Genomic DNA, 19307 nt, shown 5'->3' with positions numbered 1-19307 from the left:
TTGAAAATTGCAATTGGCAGCTTAATTGATGGCTATGAAATGAAACCCTTGTCCAGCAGGTCAAGAAAGAGTCCCGCCAGCCGCTCTGTCATAGGCCCGCCCTCCTCACTTCCCCATCATCACTTGATGATTTTCTCCTCCATTTATTGGCCAAGCAATCAGTCTGACCCTGATATTTGCTTTGGCCTGTTTTGAGCTTTCTGTCTATGGAATGGTAGATGGTATCTTCTTTTGTGTGTGGCTTCCCTTGCCTGTCAGGCATGATACGCGCCTCGGAGCTAGTGTGCGTGTCTGGAAAGCATCTCAGTGCCTTGCAGCATTCCATCAGACGAATGTGCCACCAACAGCTCACCGCACCAGCAAAGTTCATTAGTTAGTGTAAGTTGCTCAGGAGTGGCCGACCCTGCGACCCCATGGACTGTAACTCACCAGGCTCCTCCGTCCATGGGATTCTCCAGACAAGAATACTAGAGTGGGTTGCCATGCCCTCCTCCAGGGGATCTTCCCCACGCTGGGATCAAATCTAGGTCTCCTTCATTGCAGGTGGACTCTTTACCATCTGAGCCACCCTCTGAGCATTAGCAAAAGCTCAATGTAAGAAGGCCCCACATTCCTGCGCCTGCCAATTTAAAAAATTGTGTTCTAACAGTTGAAAGGTCCAACCTTATATTCTTGCTAATGAATAAGTGGTAGAGAACTTCGCTAGCAGCAGCAGCAGGGGGTTGACACCAAGGCCCAAATGAACATCATTAGGCAAAGTGTATGTCCATGAGGGGCTTGTGAAGGGGAGGGTCAGTAACAGTCCAAGTACAGAGTTGGCAAAGGGGCAACACAGAGATGTTAGCAAGATTCACAGTTTAAGAATATTTTAAATACTTAAAAGACAATGTCGATGAAAAAAATTATAAAAATTAAAAATTTTCATTAAAAACCAAAAAATATTTTAAAAAACCATAAAGCTGCAACACTTGTTTATTACACCTGGGTGCCTGCTAAGTCGCTTCAGTCCTGTCAGACCCTTTGCCACCCATGGACTGTAGCCTGCCAGGCTCCTCTGTCCATGGGATTCTCCAGACAGGAATACTGGAGTGGGCTGCCGTGCCCGCCTCCTGCGGATCTTCCCGACCCAGGGATCGAACCCGCGTCTCTTACATCTCCTGCATTGTCAGGCGGGTTCTTCACCAGGAACGCCACCTGGGAAGCCCCTTTTAACACCTAGTTACTGGAAAGGGAAGGAAAGCATTGATTGGTTTGAAATGGGGAAAGGAATGCATTTTTACTAATCTACAAAAGAACACAGCAGGTTTATCGAGTGAGTCTCTTGCTGACGGACGTTGGGCTGGTTTGGGGATCCTCACAGAGAATGGGGGCTGGGGGCATTCCTGGCCCCCTGGCGGCTGCGTGCACCCATTTCTCACCGGCACACGCCGAGGAGGGCACGTGCAGACGGCCAGCCCTACCGGATCCTGCCAAACAGTCTTCCAAAGGGCTTGTCCCAATTTCTCCTCCCACGGCAGTGCTTGAGATCAGGCCACTGTTTCTGCCACCGCGCGGTGTGGACTGGGGCGTGGGGGCGGGGCCCGGGCTGCAGACGGTGGGAAACGGCCCCCTGCCCCACCCCCACCCCACCCCCCACCCCCACCCCACCCCACCCCCTCCCCGGGCGCCGGCACTGCCATCTCTCATTCCCCCCCCCCTCCCCCCCCCCCCCCCCCGGCTCTGAGCCAAATCCCTCCCAGATCCTTTCCCTGGCATTCTTTCCCGCCTGCCTCGCGCCAACGCCAAACCAGGCCACTGGTGTTGCCCAGGGAGCGGCTCATGGCCGCGACCCCGTCCTTGGCCGCCGGGTCCCACTCCTGCTTCTGTCTCTATTTACTCGACCCAGCGCAAGTGGCTTGACCCTGCTAATCCTGAGTTTCCACCGCTGTCAAATGGAGATTTTTTTTTTTAAGTGGCACGACCGTTAAATGTGCTAAATCATGCCTTCATTCAGGCAATACACCATTCTATGTCAATTACTTTACAAGGTTCAGAGAGCACAGGAGATCCTCTGAAAATAAGGGAGCAGCGGGCACCGCTTTTTACAATCACAATGGGTGCGTGGAGCATAACGTCTTTTCTTTATGATACAGTGCTGTGTTCCAGAGGCTGGATGCTGGAACCCGAATGCCTGGGTTCAAATCCCAGCCCTCCCACTCTTTTTATTATTAGCTGTGCCTCCTTAGAAGAGTTTACTTAGCCTCTACTCCGAAGTTTCCCTGTTTGTCAATGGAGGTCACACTGTACCTGCCTTGACTGAGTCGTTGTCGAGATTAAATGGAAAGCACTTAGGACGGTGCCTGATGCTTAGTAAGGACTCAGCAACAGTAAGGTGTTGTTCTGTGACCGAGTGATTGGCATGAGAATGACTTGAATTAAACACACGCTCAAGGGGAACATCAGATTTTGGTGGCAACTAGCAGGCTTCCCTAGTGGCTCAGTAGTAAAGAATCCGCCTGCCAATGCAGGAAACCCAGGTTCGATCCCTGGCTCAGGAAAATCCCCTGGAGAAGGACATGGCAACCCACTCCAGTATTCTTGCCTAGAAAATCCCATGGACAGAGGAGCCTGGAGGGCTACAGTCCATGGGGTTGCAAAAGAGTCAGACACGACCAAGCGACTAAACAACTAGCAGTTTCTACCCCCATTTCCCTTGTGCCCCTGAGCCTATAGAAGTTTACGGCAACTTCTGATGTCCAGACACACACCCATTTCACCATAAGGCCACCAGGGGTGGTTTTAGAATATACTCACACATTCTTTGACCCTCCTCCCTTCAAAGTGAAGTGAAGTTGCTCAGTCGTGTCTGACTCTTTGCGACCCCATAGACTGTAGCCTACCAGGCTTCTCCATCCATGGGATTTTCCAGGCAAGAACACTGGAGTGGGTTGCCATTTCCTTCTCCAAGAGATCTTCCCGACCCAAGGACTGAACTCGGGTCTCACTCATTGTAGGCAGATGCTTTACTGTCTGAGCCACCAGGGAAGTCCCAGGTGGAGACTAATTCCCCTTGCTTTGAATGTGAGCCAGACTCCCTGGCTTGCTTCTGACAGATAGAATATGGTAGAAGCAGTGGTGTGTGTCTTCAGAGACTAGGTCATGGAAGACATGGCTGCTTCCTCCTGGCTTTCTTTTGGAATGTTCGCTCTGGGGTAAGTCAGCTGCTACACATTGTGGACCCTTGGCAAGCCTGTGGAGAGACCCATGCAGCAAGGATACAACACTTTCTGCCAAGAGCCAGTGCCAACTTGCCAGTGGGCCATCCTGAAGCAGATTCTCCAGCCCCAGTCTTGCCTTCGGATGACTGCAGCCCAGGCTGAACATCACAAGACCCTGTGGCAGAACTCTCCACTTCCTAATACCTGACCCACGGAAAACTGTGAGATAACAAACATTTATTGTAGTTTTCAGGCAGTGTGTTTGGGGGTACTTTTTCGTTTAATTGGAAGATAATAGTTTTACAATGTTGTGTTGGTTCTATAAGAATACATATGTCCCTTCCTTCTTGAACCTCCCTCCCACCCCTCACCCCATCCCAGCCCTCTAGGTTGTTACAGAGCACTAGCTTGAGCTCCAGATGATATGTAGCAACTTCCTACTAGCTATCTATTTTACATATGGTAATGTATATGTTTCAGCACTGCTCTCTCAATTCGTCCCATCCTCTCCTTCTGGGGGGTACTTTGTTACACAGCTGTAGATGACTATTACACTACCCCACCTTAATGGCATGAGAGAAGTTTTCTGACAGGCTTGTCTTCTCTGTGAGCCAGCCCTCGACATTCAGGATAAGTTTTCTCACCTCTCAGGTCCCTAAGTTTAAAGAAGGCTTCAAGCTGCTCATTCAAGCTGCTCACAAATATTCCAACCCTCAATCCTTCTGGACTCCTAAAAGATCATTCTTCCTCATTCTGGTAAAGTGTGATGGTGGCCTTGTGACTCATTTGGCCAATAAGCAGGTGTCATTTGAGAGTGGAAGCATTTAAGAACTGTGGGTTCTCTTCCTTTTCCCCCTCTGCCAGAGTTCTGACCAACCAGCCAAAATGACATCACAAAAAAATAAGTTTGTTGTTTTAAGCCACTGAGATATTCAGGCTATTTGTTATGGAAGCATAATCCAGCCCTCTGACTAATACAAGCATCTTACATGCCCCCTCACCCCTGCCATACGCAGAAGTCCCCATGCTCACATGCAAATCTTGTTTTCTCTCACAACTCTCTCCCCTCCCCCAGCTCAAAAGGCCTCCCTGTTCCTTTCCATTTCTAATAACTTCAGGTGCAGAAGATTAAGTAAATAATCTTCAGTTCGTAAAAGGTACAAAAATAACCAGCTGTTAGATAGCCCTTGCTATGTACTATTGTAAACTCTTTATATTGTTGTAGCTCAGTTGCTAAGTTGTGTCCGATTCTTTGGACCCCATGAACTGTGGCTTGCCAGGCTCCTCTGTCCTCCACTATCTCCCCGAGTATGCTCAAATTCACATCCATTGAGTCAGTGAAGCTCTCTAACCATCTCATCCTCTGTCACCCCCTTCTCCTTTTGTCTTCAGTCTTTCCCAACATCAGGGTCTTTTCCAATGAGTCCGCTCTTCACATCGGGTGGCCAGAGTATTGGAGCTTCAGCTTCAGCATCAGTCCTTCCAATGAGTATTCAGGGTTGATTTCTTTTAGGATTGACTGGTTTGATCTCCTTGCAATCCAAAGGACTCTCAAGAGCCTTCTCCAGCACCACAATTCAAAGGCATCAGTTCTTCGACGTTCAGCCTTCTTATATTCTATGTTTTTCATTCTTGGGAGAACCCTATAACTTCGGGACTCTTGTTATCCCATTTTATGGATGAGGCAGTTGAGGCACAGAGAGAATTACCCAATTTCATTGAGGGCTCCCAATTATTAAGTGGCAGAGCTTAATTTTAACTAATTAATTAAAACGGGCAGTCTGACCCCAGAAGGACCCTTAACTGCCTGGTTGACACAAAAACCAGTGTTTTATCTATTTCTTATTCATTTAGTCATTTGCCCTCACCACCTGCTTTCTTTTCCTTCCCAGCCAGAGTCACTATTTTATCATGTTCATTGTGGTTCTTTTCTTTGCAGGTGCCCTTACACATCGTGTATTTTTATTTACGACACATGCATTTTACATTTAAACAGCACTGGGTTGTATTTTAACTATTTTTCACTCAGATGTTTCCCTGGTGTGTGAGCACAGCCTAGTCTGTTGCTCCCCACCCACAGAACCCCCCGGTTCTGGACGCCCAGACACCTCCTCCTCCCCGGTGATGAACACCAGCTTGCCTTTGACCGCCACCCCCCCCCCCACTAGAAACACCATTGGGCTGAACATCTCTTTCCCTGATGGGCGAGTGTGAGAACGACTTCAGCCTCTTCTCTAAAAACAGTGGGATTGCCAGACTGTGACGCCTGCAGATAATCAAGTTAACCAAGTTCTACCAAATGGCGCTTTAGCGTAGCTACATCATCAGAGACACCAAACCTGTTCCGCTCCCTGATGCTTCCTGCCTCCCGCCTGGACCTGAGGCTTTGGGGCTTAGAAGCGGAGGAATTTGCAGTTGTTTCCCCACCTTTGTTTTCGATCCCCTTCTGACAACTCCTTTTCTTAGGGCAAATAGCCCCTTGCCTCCCTGCCTGCCTGAGGCATGGTAATAGGGTAAAAGGAAAGAATGGGCAAGATCATATCTCGATTCATGTCTCAAAGTTTAATCTGCACCGCATTAGCTCTTATTTTAAGTGGCTAAATCTGGGAAAGGTAGGCAAGGGCGGCAGGAAGCCAAGAGTGAGATTTCTCAGGTGGAAAAGAGAATTTCACTGGGGTGAGAGCACCCTCTTGTGGTCTAATCTCCCCATTACGCCTTGAGTCATTATTTTTCTTCCCATTCAGTTCAGTCGCTCAGTCGTGTCCCACTGTTTGCGACCCCATGAATCGCAGCACGCCAGGCCTAACTGTCCATCACCAACTCCCGGAGTTTACTCAAACTCATGTCCATTGAGTCGGTGATGCCATCCAACCATCTCATCCTCTGCCACCCCCTTCTCCTCCTGCTCTCAATCTTTCCCAACATCAAGGGGAAATGAGTCAGCTCTTCGCATCAGGTGGCCAAAGTACTGGAGTTTCAGCGTCAACATCAGTCCTTCCAATGAACACCCAGGACTGATCTCCTGTAGGATGGACTGGTTGGGTCTCCTTGCAGTCCAAGGGACTCTCAAGAGTCTTCTCCAACACCACAGTTCAAAAGCATCAGTTCTTCAGTGCTCACCTTTCTTTATAGTCTAACTCTCACATCCATACATGACCACTGGAAAAACCATAACCTTGACTAGACGGACCTTTGTTGGCAAAGTAATGTCTCTGCTTTTTAATATGCTGTCTAGGTTGGTCATAACTTTCCTTCCAAGGAGCAAGCATCTTTTAATTTCATGGCTGCAATCACCATCTGCAGTGATTTTGGAGCCCAAAAAATTAAAGTCTGTCACTGTTTCTACTGTTTCCCCATCTATTTGCCATGAAGTGATGGGACTAGATGCCATGATCTTAGTTTTCTGAATGTTCAGCTTTAAGCCAACTTTTCCACTCTCCTCTTTCACTTTCATCAAGAGGCTCTTTAGTTCTTCTTCACTTTCTGCCATAAGGGCGGTGTCATCAGCATATCTTGATTCCAGCTTGTACTTCATCCAGCCCAGCGTTTCTCATGATGTACTCTGCATTTAAGTTAAATAAGCAGAGTAACAATATACAGCCTTGACGTACTCCTTTTTCTATTTGGAACCAGTCTGTTGTTCCATGTCCAGTTCTAACTGTTGCTTCCTGACCTGCATACAGATTTCTCAGGAGGCAGGTCAGGTGGTCTGGTATTCCCATCTCTTTCAGAATTTTCCACAGTTTATTGTGATCCACACAGTCAAAGGCTTTGGCATAGTCAATAAAGCAGAAATAGATGTTTTCTGAAATTCTCTTGCTTTTTCGATGATCCAGAGAATGTTGGCAATTTGATCTCTGGTTCCTCTGCCTTTTCTAAAACCAGCTTGAACATTTGGAAGTTCATGGTTCATGTATTGCTGAAGCCTGGTTTGGAGAATTCTTTCCATTAACCCCAGCTAATTCAATTAGAATTAGAATCATATCTAATTCAATTCAAATGATACCTATTGGCACCATCTATGTGCTAGACCAGCAAAGTCTAATTCAAACATAATTCAAGCCCCACATGTGATTTCGCACTTTCTGCTGGCCAAAATAAAAGGTAAAAAGAAACAGGTGATACTAATTATAGTGTTTTCTTTAACTCAATAGATCCAAAATATTATCACTTCAACTTGCAACCAATATACAAATTATTGAACTAGTTTACCTATTATTGTACTAAGCCTTTAAAATGTTCTCAGGACAGCCCAGATCAATGTAGACACTAGTCTTTTCATTAAAAACACTTGAGCTCTATTTAGATTTTATTACATTTACAGTTGAAGAGGTAGATTCCCATACTTAAATGTTTTTCCAAACACATTTAAAGGGTTTCGATAACTGAATTGAGGTTCCTTTTTTTTTTAATCTACGTTTGAATAGATTACAGGTTCCCTCCTGGGGATTGGGAACATGCTGGTGAAGAAGATACACGTGGGTGCTCGCTTCGGCAGCACATATACTAAAATTGGAGCGATACAGAGAAGATTAGCATGGCCCCTGCGCAAGGATGACACGCAAATTCGTGAAGCGTTCCATATTTAAAAAAAAAAAAAAGATACACGTGGTTCTTGGCCTCAAGGGGCTTATCAGATGATATAAAAGAAAGAAAAAATAATTATAAATTATAATTATTGTTATGGCAGAAACTAACAGGATAATGAGTTACAGTTAATAGCAAACCACCATGACTCTTCAGCTAAAAATAGCTTTTACATCTCTAAATGTTAGTCATGTGTGGATGTGAGAGTTGGACTATAAAGAAAGCTGAGTGCCGAAGAATATGATGCTTTTGAACGGTGGTGTTGGAGAAGATGCTTGAGAGTCCCTCAGACTGCAAGGAGATCCAACCAGTCCATCCTAAAGGAAATCAGTCCTGAATATTAATTGGAAGGATTGATGTTGAAGCTGAAACTCCAATACTTTGGCCACCTCATACGAAGAGCTGATTCATTTGAAAAGACCCTGATGCTGGAAAAGACTGAAGGCAGGAGGAGAAGGGGGAGACAGGATGAGATGGTTGGATGGACTCACCAACTCAATGGACATGAGTTTGAGTAAACTCTGGGAGTTGGTGATGGACAGGGAGGCCTGGCGTGCTGCAGTCCATGGAGTCACAAAGAGTCGGACACGACTGAGCGACTCAACTGAAAGGTTAAAAAAAAGTGGGAATAATATTTTGTGACATGTGAAAACATGCAATTCGAATTTCAGTGTCTATAAATAAAGTTTTATTAGGACACAGCCACATCTTTTCATTTCCATATTGTCTGTGGCTGCTTTCGTATTACAGTAGCAAGGGAACTATGGACCACAAATCCTAAAATATTTACAACTTGGCCCTTTCAGGGTGTAGGCTGATCCCCAAAATAGAGGATAACAGAGGCAGACAGGGAGGAGTAATGTGGGAGGGCTTCTCAGAGGAGGTGAAGCAGCAAAGCATCAGGAGGCATTTAGGAAAGTCCAAATATGGCTAAACCAGTCAAACCAATATTAAATATCCTGAGTGTGAATTTACTTTAGGTATTTTAGGTACCTTGTACAAGCAGAATTATGCAGTATGTGTCTTTTGTGACTGGCTTTATTCCACTCAGCATAGTGACCAGCAAGTTTTTCCCATGCTGTCACATATATCAGAATTTCCTTCCTTTTTGCCTAAATAACATCCCGCTGCTTGTGTACACCACATTTTGTTTACCCATTTGTTAGTCGATGGATTGCTTCCACATTTCAGTTTTTGTAAATAATGGTGCTATGAAGATGGGTGTACAAAGATCTTTTTCAGTCTCTGCTTTCAATTCTTTCGGATAAAAACCCAGAAGTCGAATTGCTGGGTCATATAGTAATTTTATTTCTGATTATTTGAGAAACATCCATACCGTTTTCCATCGAAGAGATGCCATTTTACATTCCCAAAGACAGTGCACAAGGGTTCCATTTCTCCACATCTTTACCAACACTTGTCATTTTCTGGTTTTAGATCGGAGCCATCTTAATTGGTGTGAGGTGGTAGCTCATTGTGTTTTTTTTTTTTTTGATAATTTCTTTATTTATTTTTGGCTGTGCCAGGTCTTCGCTGCTGTCCTCGGGCTTTCTTTAGTTCTGGAGAGCGGGGGCTCCTCTGTAGCTGTGGTACCTGGGCTTCTCGTTGTGGCTTCTCTTGTTGCAGAGCACAGGCTCCAGGGGGACACGGGCTTCAGTAGTTGCCGCATGTGGGCGCAGCAGTTGCAGTTCACAGGCTCTAGAGCACCGGCTCAGCAGTTGTGGTGCACAAGCTCAGCTGCTCCTTGGCACGTGGGATCTTCCTGGACCAGGGATCGAACCTGTATCCCCTCCATTGGCAGGAGGATTCTTATCCACTGCACCACCAGGAAGGTCCTCTCACTGTGGTTCTGATTTGCATTCTCCTAATGCTCAGTGACGTTGAGCATCTTTTCAAGTGCTAATTTGCCATTCTTAGATCTTCTTTGGAGAAATATTTATTCAAATCCTTTGTCCATTTTTAACTGAAACTAACATTTAATTAATCTCTATATGTTATATTTTCTTGAAGAGATCTCTAGCCTTTCCTATCCTATTGTTTTCCTCTATTTCTTTGCATTGATCACTGAGGAAGGCTTTCTTATCCCTCCTTGCTGTTCTTTGAGACTCTGCATTCAGATGGGTATATCTTTCCTTTTCTCCTTTGCCTTTAGCGCCTCTTCTTTTCTCAGCTATTTGTAAGCCCTCCTCAGACAACCATTTTGCCTTTTTGCATTTCTTTTTCTTGGGGATGGTCTTGGTCACTGACTCCTGTACAATGTCACGAACCTCTGTTTGTAGTTCTTCAAGCACTCTGTCGTGTGTAATCCCTTGAATCTATTTGTCACTTCCACTGTATAATCGTAAGGGGTTTGATTTAGGTCATACCTGAATGGTCTAGTGGTTTTCCCTACTTTCTTCAATTTAAGTCAGAATTTTGTAATAAGGAGTTCATGATCTGAGCCACAGTCAGCCCCCAGTCTTGTTTTTGCTGACTGTATAAAGCTTCTCCATCTTCGGCTGCAAAGAATGTAATCACTCTGATTTCAGTATTGACCATCTGGTAATGTCCATGTGTAGAGTTGTCTCTTGTGTTGTTGGAAGAGGGTGTTTGCTATGACCCTCTTAAAGTATGCAAAACTGTTAGCCTTTGCCCTACTTCATTTTGGAGAGAGAGAGATACAGTGGATGTGAGTGTTAATAAGGTATATTCGAGTATTTATTGTACTGCTACTGCAAATTTTCTCTAGGTTTGAAGATTTAAAAAAAAAAAAAAAACCCAGGGCAAAAACAAAGTACATTTCCCTCTTCTGCGGAGTCACTGAATTTGTTAAATATTTATGGAGCACCTAGGGCGTGTCAGACATTAGACAAGAGCAGTGAACACAACCCTGACCTCGGGGCACTAGCATACCAGCAGCTCATCATATATCACAGGGTTTATTTGCTTCTCGGCACTTAATGCTGTGTCATGATCTTATTTACTAATCTGTTTACTAGGTTTTACATTTCTTTTTCCGGCTGCACCTCCTTCCACCTCTGCTAGAAGGAACCCCATGAACAGGAACTGTGTCCATCTCCTTCAGTCTGTCTCCAGTGCCCAGTACAGTGTGGGCTTTCCACTGACATTTCTTTAACCGTAAACTATGTGAGTAGAGACTATCTCTGCCTGCGAGCTCCATCAGGCGCCTAGAACTGGGCCGGACACATAGTAGGTGTTCAATAAATATCTGTTGAATTAAAGAATGTAAGTGCTGAAGAGAGCAAGGATCTCCTGCTTTTCTCAGCTCTAACCCCAGTTTCTGGAGGAGCATCTGGCACATAGTAGGTGCTCAGTACACATAAGGTAAAAGAATGAATGTTAGATCCAAGAGGGCAGGGCAGAGACTTCTGGGTTTTGAAGACTGTCTCCTTAGCTCCAATTCGACGCCCGGCACACAGTAGGTGCTCAGCCAACCCGCCCCAGGCGCACTCCCCTGGGCCTCCCTGACCCCGCCTCTGCCTGAGGGGCGGGGCCGACCGGGTGCCCTCTGTGACGTCACAAAGGCCCCGCCATGCCTCTGGCCTGGGCCCTGGTGCTGCTCCTGGGCCTGAGCGCCCGCCGAGACTGGGGCTGCCTGCAGTGTGACCACTCGGTGCGGGAGGCCTTGAAGCAGCTGCGCCTCGCCCTCATCCCCAGCCGGTTCCAACAGGGGCAGCTGCAGGCCCGCGCTCAGGTCGTGCTGCGGGGCATGGAAGGGCCTTTCTTCCGGGACTACGCGCTGAACGCCTTTGTGGGCAGAGTGGGTGCGTGCTGGGGCGGGGAGAGGGCCCTGGACCTTGGCGAAAGGGCCCAGTGGGCTAGCCGGAGGCTGGGCGGGGAGGCCACGCCCTCGAGAGGGGGAGGGCGGGGCCAGTCCCAAAGGGAGATGGAGTCATCATCCCTTGGCTTTCCCAGGGACCCACGGGAATTTACTCCCCTCTCGTCCCCAGGGATAGACCATCTGGACCTAGTGGCGTCCTTTGTCAAGAATCAAACAAGCAACTTAATGGCTAATTCTCTGAGAGGTAGGAGCTAAGAGGGAAAACCTTTTCCCAGCTCCCTTGCCCCTCCTCCCTTTCCACCGGTCCACTAGGCGTTCTCTTCATATAAAAATAAAAGCAATCGCACGTATAGCCTTTACTGTGTGTCTGACAAAGTTCTAGAAAAGCCTAGGACAGTTCATCAAGGTGGGCGTTGTTGTGATCTGCCCTTTACAGAGGGGAAGACTGAGGCTCAGAGCGGTTAGGCAACATGCCAGCCCCGTTTTTTTGTTTGTTGCAAATAAAGTTTTATTGGAACACAGCCACACCCATTTATGTATGTATTGTTTATGTTGCTCCTGCTCAGCAAGGCAGAGCTGAGTAGGGACAATGACCATAAGGCCTTTAACGCTGAAAATATTGACTGTCTGGATGGAACTTCACAAAAAAGCTTATAGCCGCAGGTCTCAACTCGGGCTGTAGGCTGGAATCCCGTGGGAAACTTTTAAAACAGTCTAGGAGCCCAGGCAGCAGCCCCTGCCAATTAAATCAGAATATAGGGGACGGGGCCTAAACATAGTCATTTTTAAAGCTCTCACCTCTTAAAAAAATGATTTTTATATTTGGAAGAAATTCTGATAGAAAAGTTGCATGAATAATACAATAAGCACCTACATACCATTCTTTTTAATAGTTTTATTTGGCTGTGCCACGTCTTAGTTGCAGCATGTGGAATCCAGTTCCCCAACCAGGGATCAAACCAGGGCCCCCTGCATTGGGAGCAGGACGTCTTAGCCACTGAAAAGTGAAAGTAAAGTCACTCATTTGTGTCCAACTCTCTGGGACCCGGTGGACTGCAGCCTATCAGGCTCCTCCGTCCATGGGATTTTTCCAGGCAAGATTACTGGAGTGGGATGCCATTTCCTTCTCCAGAGGATCTTTCCGACCCAGGGATAGAACCTGGGTCTCCCGCATTGTAGGCAGACACTTTCCTGTCTGAGCCACCAGGGAAATCACCATTGTTAACATTTCACTACATGGTAACCTATTGCCACATTTGGTCTGTGTGTGTGTGTGTGTCTGTAACCATTTCAGAGTTAGTGACACTTCAACTCTAAATTCTTCAGCAGGCAATCTCCTAAAAACAAAAAAGGACATTCTCTTGCACAATGAATGTAACTTGGAATTTATATTACAGTGTATACAGATTTATATTACAATTCCATACTATCATCTAATTAATCTTCATTCAAATGTTCCCAATTGTCTCAATCATGCCATTCATTGCTAGTTTTCTTTCAATCCTGGATCTGTTCTGATTCAGCTGTCTTTTATGACAATGGCATCTTTGAAGAGCCTGGGTCAATGATTCTACCAACTAATATTATTGGAGGTTGGCTACATAGGCATGGAACACCCAAGTGGCTGATCTTAGTTATTCTGTCTCCAGCTCCCCCAGAGATCAACCTGCTACCTTGTGGCCCACAGCCACCACCATGAATCACATCGTTAGCATAGACTATATGGTGTGGCCCAAGGCTCCCAAGTAAAGAAAGACACACTTGACAAGCAGGATATTCCAAAGGACTTAGAGGTTACCTCCCAGGAGGTAGGGAGTCAGCTGAGAGCCAAAGCTTTTGTGGAATGTGCACATTTGAACAATTCAGGCCTCCTGAGTTAACCCTTCACTACACTGTATGTCAAATGGGGACAAATGCCATGTAGAGAAGAATAAAGCAGGGACCAGGGGATAGGGAGTGCTGGGAATAGGGGCGGGGCTTGCAGGTAAAAACAGGGCAGCCAGGGGACTTCCCTGGTGGTCCAGTGGTTAAGACTCTGCACTTCCACTGCAGGGGGCCTGGGTTCAATCCCTGGTCTGGGAACTAAGATCTCACATGCAGCGTGGTGCAGCCAAAAATAAAAAAATAAATACATAAAAGGATGGATTTTTTAAAAATTGGGCTGCCAAGAAGGTTGTCACTGAAAGATCAGCATATGAGAAAAGATGTGGAGGAGAGGGGGAAGCAACCATGAAGGGGTAGAAGTCTGGGGTAGAAGGCTGAAGGCAGAAAGGATAACCACTGTAATACCTGAGATGGGTCAATGATTGGCATATTCATAGAACCTCAAGGAGGCCAGGGAGGCTGGAGTGGAGAGAATAGAGAGCAAGGGAGAACTGTAGAGGATGAGATTCTAGAGGTAACGGGGTGGGCATGCATAGATTGGTACCCATTAATTGGTAGGGGCTTATAATAATAAAGACTTTTGACTTCTACTCTGGGTCACATAGGAGGATTCTGAGCAGAACGGTGATGCTAGTGAACTGCCTGAGCTTTTAATGGGGTCCCTCTGTCTGCAGAGAACAGATTTAGCAGGGCAATAGGGAAGGCTGGGGGACCAGTGAGAAGGTTGTAGCACTCAATGGCCCAGGCAAGAGACGATGATGGCTGGCACCAGGATGGCAGCATTGGAGGAGGTAAGAAATGTTGGATTTCTGGACCTCTCTTGAATATTCACAGACAGGGTTTGCTCAAATGCATGTTGACAAATTGCATGTGAAATGTAAGAAAAAAGAGTCAAAGCACCAAGGATTTTGGCTTGGGTAACTAAAAACATGATGGCTCCCTCAATGAAGATGGAACAGACTTCGTCTTCACAGATGGAGTTGGAAGTGGGTTTGGAGGAGGATATCAAGGTTCAGTCTTAGACTTATTGAGTTTAAGATGCCTGTTAGACATTGAAGGTGGAGATCCTGAATGGGTAGTTAGATATATACCCCTGGATATCAGCGAGTGGTGTAGGTTAGTGACACCAGCTCAGGAGGCATCAGTGTATATGGAACGGTGCTGTCCAATGGAGATATGTGAGGCACAAATAGTCACACAGGTCATTTAAAAATTTCTGGTAGCCACTTCTTTGAAAAAGGTAAACAGAAGCAGGTAAAATAAACTTTAATAGATTTTATTTAACCTAATACCTGAAATGTTACCGTCTGAACATGAGATCAACGCAAAAACTATTGAGATATCGTACAGTGATTTTTTTCATACCATGTCTTTGAAATCCAGCATACATTTTATACTAACATCATCTCTCAATTCAGACTAGCCCATTTCAAGTGCTCAATCCTCATGTGTATCTAGTGACTGCCATATTGGACAGTGCATGTCCAGGTAATATACGAAGCTATTCAGCTGGATGAAATCGTGAAGGTGTGAGTGTAGACAGAATAGAAGAAAAGAGAGCAGGTCAGGGAAAAGGAGAGGAGAGGTGCTCGAGTCCATCCTTCTATTACTTACCAGATGAGGAAACTGAGGCCACGGAAGGATGGTTTAGCCTGGGTCCCGGCAGCGGATCAGAAGGTAGATGTAGGTCCTCCAGGCCATAGATTTTCCCAGTGGATCCAGAGGAATAGACAGTCTTGCTTAGAAAAGGAGTTTCCTCATCCCTCCTCTCTTCTTTTCAATGTTTGTTTTGTCTGCATCTCAACTGGGGATAACCCTGCCCTTGGCAGTGAAAGTTCAGAGTCCTAACCAATGGACCGGCAGGGAATTCCCATCACCCCCTCTCTTTGAAGCTGCAGGTGGGGCGGCTTGCTGAGTGCCTCCCACCAAATAAGGATCTGTTTCCTTCCTCAGATGAGCCTCTGCTGGATGAGCTGGTGACTCTTAGGGAGAGGGTAATCAAGGAACTCAAGAAAGTGTTAAGATCATATGAATTAAAAGGTGTGGCATCTCTCTCCACTAAGCCCCTTTCTCCCCTTCCTCATCACCACTTGATTCCCTTCTCCCACCTTGTCTTCCAAACTCCTCTCTTAACTCGCCTATGACTCAGCCTTCTCTGCCTCTCCCCCAAATTCCCTTCTCTCCTTTTCCAATCTCACTCCTTCCTCCCTCTCCCAGTCCTTTCCCATTAAATTCTTAAATTGCTGGCCCAATCTAAGTCACTTCTGTTGTTTTCTCTTGCAGCCTGCGATCCCAAAATTTGCCGTGAGTCCTGGGTTTCTTGTCTGTTCTTCCCTTTGCTACCCTCCTACCCTTTTGGGCTTCCCTTGTGGCTCAGCTGGTAAAGAATCCGCCTGCAATGTGGGAGACCTGGGTTCAATCCCTGGGTTGGGAAGATCCCCTGGAGAAGGGAAAGGCTACCCACTTCAGTATTCTGGCCTGGAGAATTCCATGGACTGTATAGTCCATTTTCTCACAAAGAGTCGGACATGACTGAGCAACTTTCACTTCACTTTACCCCCTTTTGACCTTGTCCCCCCCAAATCAAGCCCTGTTATCACACCTACTCCACCTGGTGTTTCCTCCACCCCAAAGATATGGCACCAAGGGATATATGATTTTTGAGGGCTTATGAAAGTCATTGCAACCTTCAAAAAAGGATTTGTGGGGGAGATTTTAGGCTAGGATAGGCTATGTTGTAGTGAAAAATAAACCCCTACATTTCAGTGGTTTAACAGAAAAGGTTTATTTCTCTTTTGCCAAAATTCCATTGAGAGTTGAACAGATCTTCCAAGTGGCTCAAGGGTCCAGGCTGCACCTATGTCATGGCTGCTAAGCTAGCTTCAGAAGAGCGAATGAATAGAGAATCCCACAGGGCCTTTTATAACTAGGTCTGGGAGTGACATACATCCCTCTGCCCACTTTCCATTGGCCAGAACTCAGTCACATGGGTGCAAACTACTGCAAAGGAGCTTGGGAAATGTAGTCTTCCTGTGTGTCAGGAAGCGGGGAAGGCACATGAGTGAGCAGGCAGCCCAGTCTGTGCCTCCTGGGGCAGCAGAATAGGAATAGAGAAGTACACACATTCTTTCGGTAGACATTTAATTTAAAATCAATTTAACATAATCACATGTCTACCAACTGAATGTTAAGTCAACTACACAACTGAGTTCCACTCTTCAGTAATTATGTACTTATTATTTTTAATGTGACTCATCAGTGCATTGAGCAAAATGGGACCTCCAAATTCAGGAAGGCCAAGGGACTCCCTCTCTTCTTTCCCCTTCTGCCTTCCTGCCCTTTGCCAGTCCTCTGATATCTCTCCTTATCCCACTTCTCCCTTTCCTCTTGCTCAGGCTTGCTGAAAGAAGAAGTCCTGGATTGTTTACATTGTCAGATGATCAGTCCCAAATGCATCAGAGCAAAGTACTGTTTCAGTAAGCTCCTAGGGTAGGGGAAGGCATGGGACAGGTGCATGAGAGGTGAAGTCAGCCACATCCCAGTGAATACGGCTTTTTAAAAAGATGTTTGTGTATTTATTTGTTTGGCTGTACCAGGTCTTAGCTGCAGCATGTGGGATCTAATTCTCTGATCAGGGATGGAACACACGGCCCCCTGTATTGGGAGTGAGGGCAGAGTCTTAGCCACCCGACCATAAGAGAACTCCTGAATATGGCTTTTGAGGTCTCCCACATACAACCTTGAACACTTCCCTTGCCATTTGATTACTGTATGGCACAGAAGTTGCTTCCATGTTCTGAAATTCACTTTCCTCCTACTAATTCCTCCTCTGTAACTTTACAATGCTTCTAAGGCCAAAATGGCAGGTACTTGAAAAGCATTTTATTTATAGCCAGTGCCATACTTGGGGACTATGGCAGGATGTGCTGAATTCACTCATTCAGAGGCTTTAAAAATATGTATCTTTATAGTACAAAGCATGATACAGTGAACTGCTATAAATCCATCAAGATTGAAAAGTCATGTTCAACCTTTTCACATGCTGTTCCCACTCTCTCTCTCTCACTTTCCTCTCTCTTCCTTACTTCAATAAAGTCTCAGAATTCCCCTCCTCAGAGAGAGCTCCCTGATCACTCACTAAAGGATCACTTCCCTGTGAGATGTGGGCTTCCCTGTGGCTCAGATGGTAAACAATCTGCCTGCAGTGCAGGAGGCCTGGTTTGATCCCTGGGTCAAGAAGATCCCCTGAAGAAGGGAATGGCAACCCACTCCAGTATTCTTGCCTGGAGAATTCTGTGGACAGAGGAAACAGGCAGGCTACAGTCCATGGGGTTGCAAAGAGTCAGAACTGAGGGACTAGCATTTTCACCAAGTCCTCTCCGCCACCCCCACCCCCCATCCAATGAGATGCATTTGGCGCTGGGCTCTTCACTGTCAATGTGCTGCTATGTTGACTGCTCCATGAGGGCAAGGATGTTTGCCACAGGAATTCCCAGAAGTATCCCAAAAGCCTAGAACGATGCCTGGGACACAGAATATGAGGAATGGATGAATGAAAAAGTCAGACCCAGGAAAGGGCAGGGACCAAGCAGGGAGAAGTGAGAGAGAGGCCCGACCCTGGCCAGGTTGCCGAGTGAGCAGATTGGTGTGGGTGCATGCCCAAGGAAGGGTGATGACTTAGAGGTCGGGCTGTTTCCCCTCCCTCCCCACCGCCCGCCCCTCCACCCCAGTCGACGGGCAGCCCCGCATGGACCTGCAGTATCATAAGAAAAATGAATTCCAATGGAATCCTGGCCTGACTGGCAGCATCATTTCCGTGTGTCTGGCTGTCTTGGCCTTCGGTGTCATCGTGGCTTCGTGAGTCATCCCTGCCCTCTCCTGAGGTCACCAAATGCCCCCACTGGGCCCCTCAAGGAAAGGCACTTCCCTGGATCAGTCACTCTCTCATTTGGTAATCTCTCCGCAGTCACTTTATGCCTCTATCTCTCCGCCCCCTCACTATCTCTTTTTCCTTTCTTTCATATCTCTCTGACCATCTTTCTCTCTCCTCTCTGCTTCCTCCCCCACCCCTGGGCCCCATTATGTCTTTCCTGGGTCCTCAATCCAGAGCCTCCTGTCATTTTCCCTTCTTTCTGTTTCCACATTTCATACCCTCTCTCCCAGTCCCAACTTTTCTCTCCTCCCTCCTCATGTAACTGATTGGCTGAGAACCTTGGAAATCCGCCCAGAGACTCATGATGTCACTGGCTGAGCCAAATAAAGCCGATGATTTGAGGGACGGTTTTGGGTGGTCGGTAGACCTGGTGGGGGTCTGAAGTTCTTTTTCTAACCGGTGGGCTTTTTCTCTCTCTGACCAGGGCTATTACATACAGGCGAAACCGAAAACTCCTGCTTCAGTAGGGCGCTGGTTTTGAGGTCTGTAAGGGGAAAGGAAAAGAAGTTTATTAAAGTCTGTGACAAATTCCTCAATGTCTCCATCAGTATCTGGAGGACTCTGCCTCAGCTGGTGTCCGGCTCTGCTCCCCTGACTGAGTGTTTCTCAAGGGTTGGGACCATGTCTCACTCATCTGTCAATTCCAATTGCCCTAATTCAAAGTAGAAGTTATTTAGACTTTCAAGAGTGATCGATAACCTACGATGAGGACTTGAAGGGGGCAAGCATTCCTACTTTTTTGGGGGAAAAAAAAAAAATGCATCTGAAAGGAGAAGCACTGTGGTGTGACCATAAAGGTCAAAAGCTTGCCTGTTGCCTGATACCTATCTTACCTGTTACCAAGATACCAATTTTAATACCTGCACAGTAGAGCTCACTTTGGGGAGGTCTTGAAGAGAGATAACAGAGGAGATGACCTCTGAAA

General features: G+C 46.4%; 1 protein-coding gene and 2 non-coding genes across 3 annotated transcripts; all 3 read left to right on the top strand.

The window, feature by feature from the left end:
* The first annotated feature begins 7679 nt into the window (after window positions 1-7679).
* Window positions 7680-7786, top strand: LOC133055267 (U6 spliceosomal RNA). Its single transcript, XR_009692567.1, has one exon. It is a non-coding gene; the product is annotated as a U6 spliceosomal RNA (small nuclear RNA).
* Window positions 7787-11316: 3530 nt separating this feature from the next.
* On the top strand, window positions 11317-18849 carry IZUMO2 (IZUMO family member 2). Its single transcript, XM_061139984.1, has 7 exons — window positions 11317-11548; window positions 11735-11809; window positions 15403-15489; window positions 15733-15753; window positions 16845-16925; window positions 18180-18306; window positions 18807-18849. The coding sequence occupies exons 1-7, from the start codon at window positions 11317-11319 to the stop codon at window positions 18847-18849; spliced, it is 666 nt and encodes a 221-aa protein (XP_060995967.1).
* TRNAG-UCC (transfer RNA glycine (anticodon UCC)) lies at window positions 13575-13647 on the top strand. The gene has a single exon. It is a non-coding gene; the product is annotated as a tRNA-Gly (tRNA).
* Window positions 18850-19307: the final 458 nt, after the last annotated feature.

This window comes from Dama dama, chromosome 4 (genome assembly GCF_033118175.1).
Source record: "Dama dama isolate Ldn47 chromosome 4, ASM3311817v1, whole genome shotgun sequence".
Classification (NCBI taxonomy): domain Eukaryota; kingdom Metazoa; phylum Chordata; class Mammalia; order Artiodactyla; family Cervidae; genus Dama; species Dama dama.
This window is presented reverse-complemented; position numbering and strand designations above follow the sequence as displayed.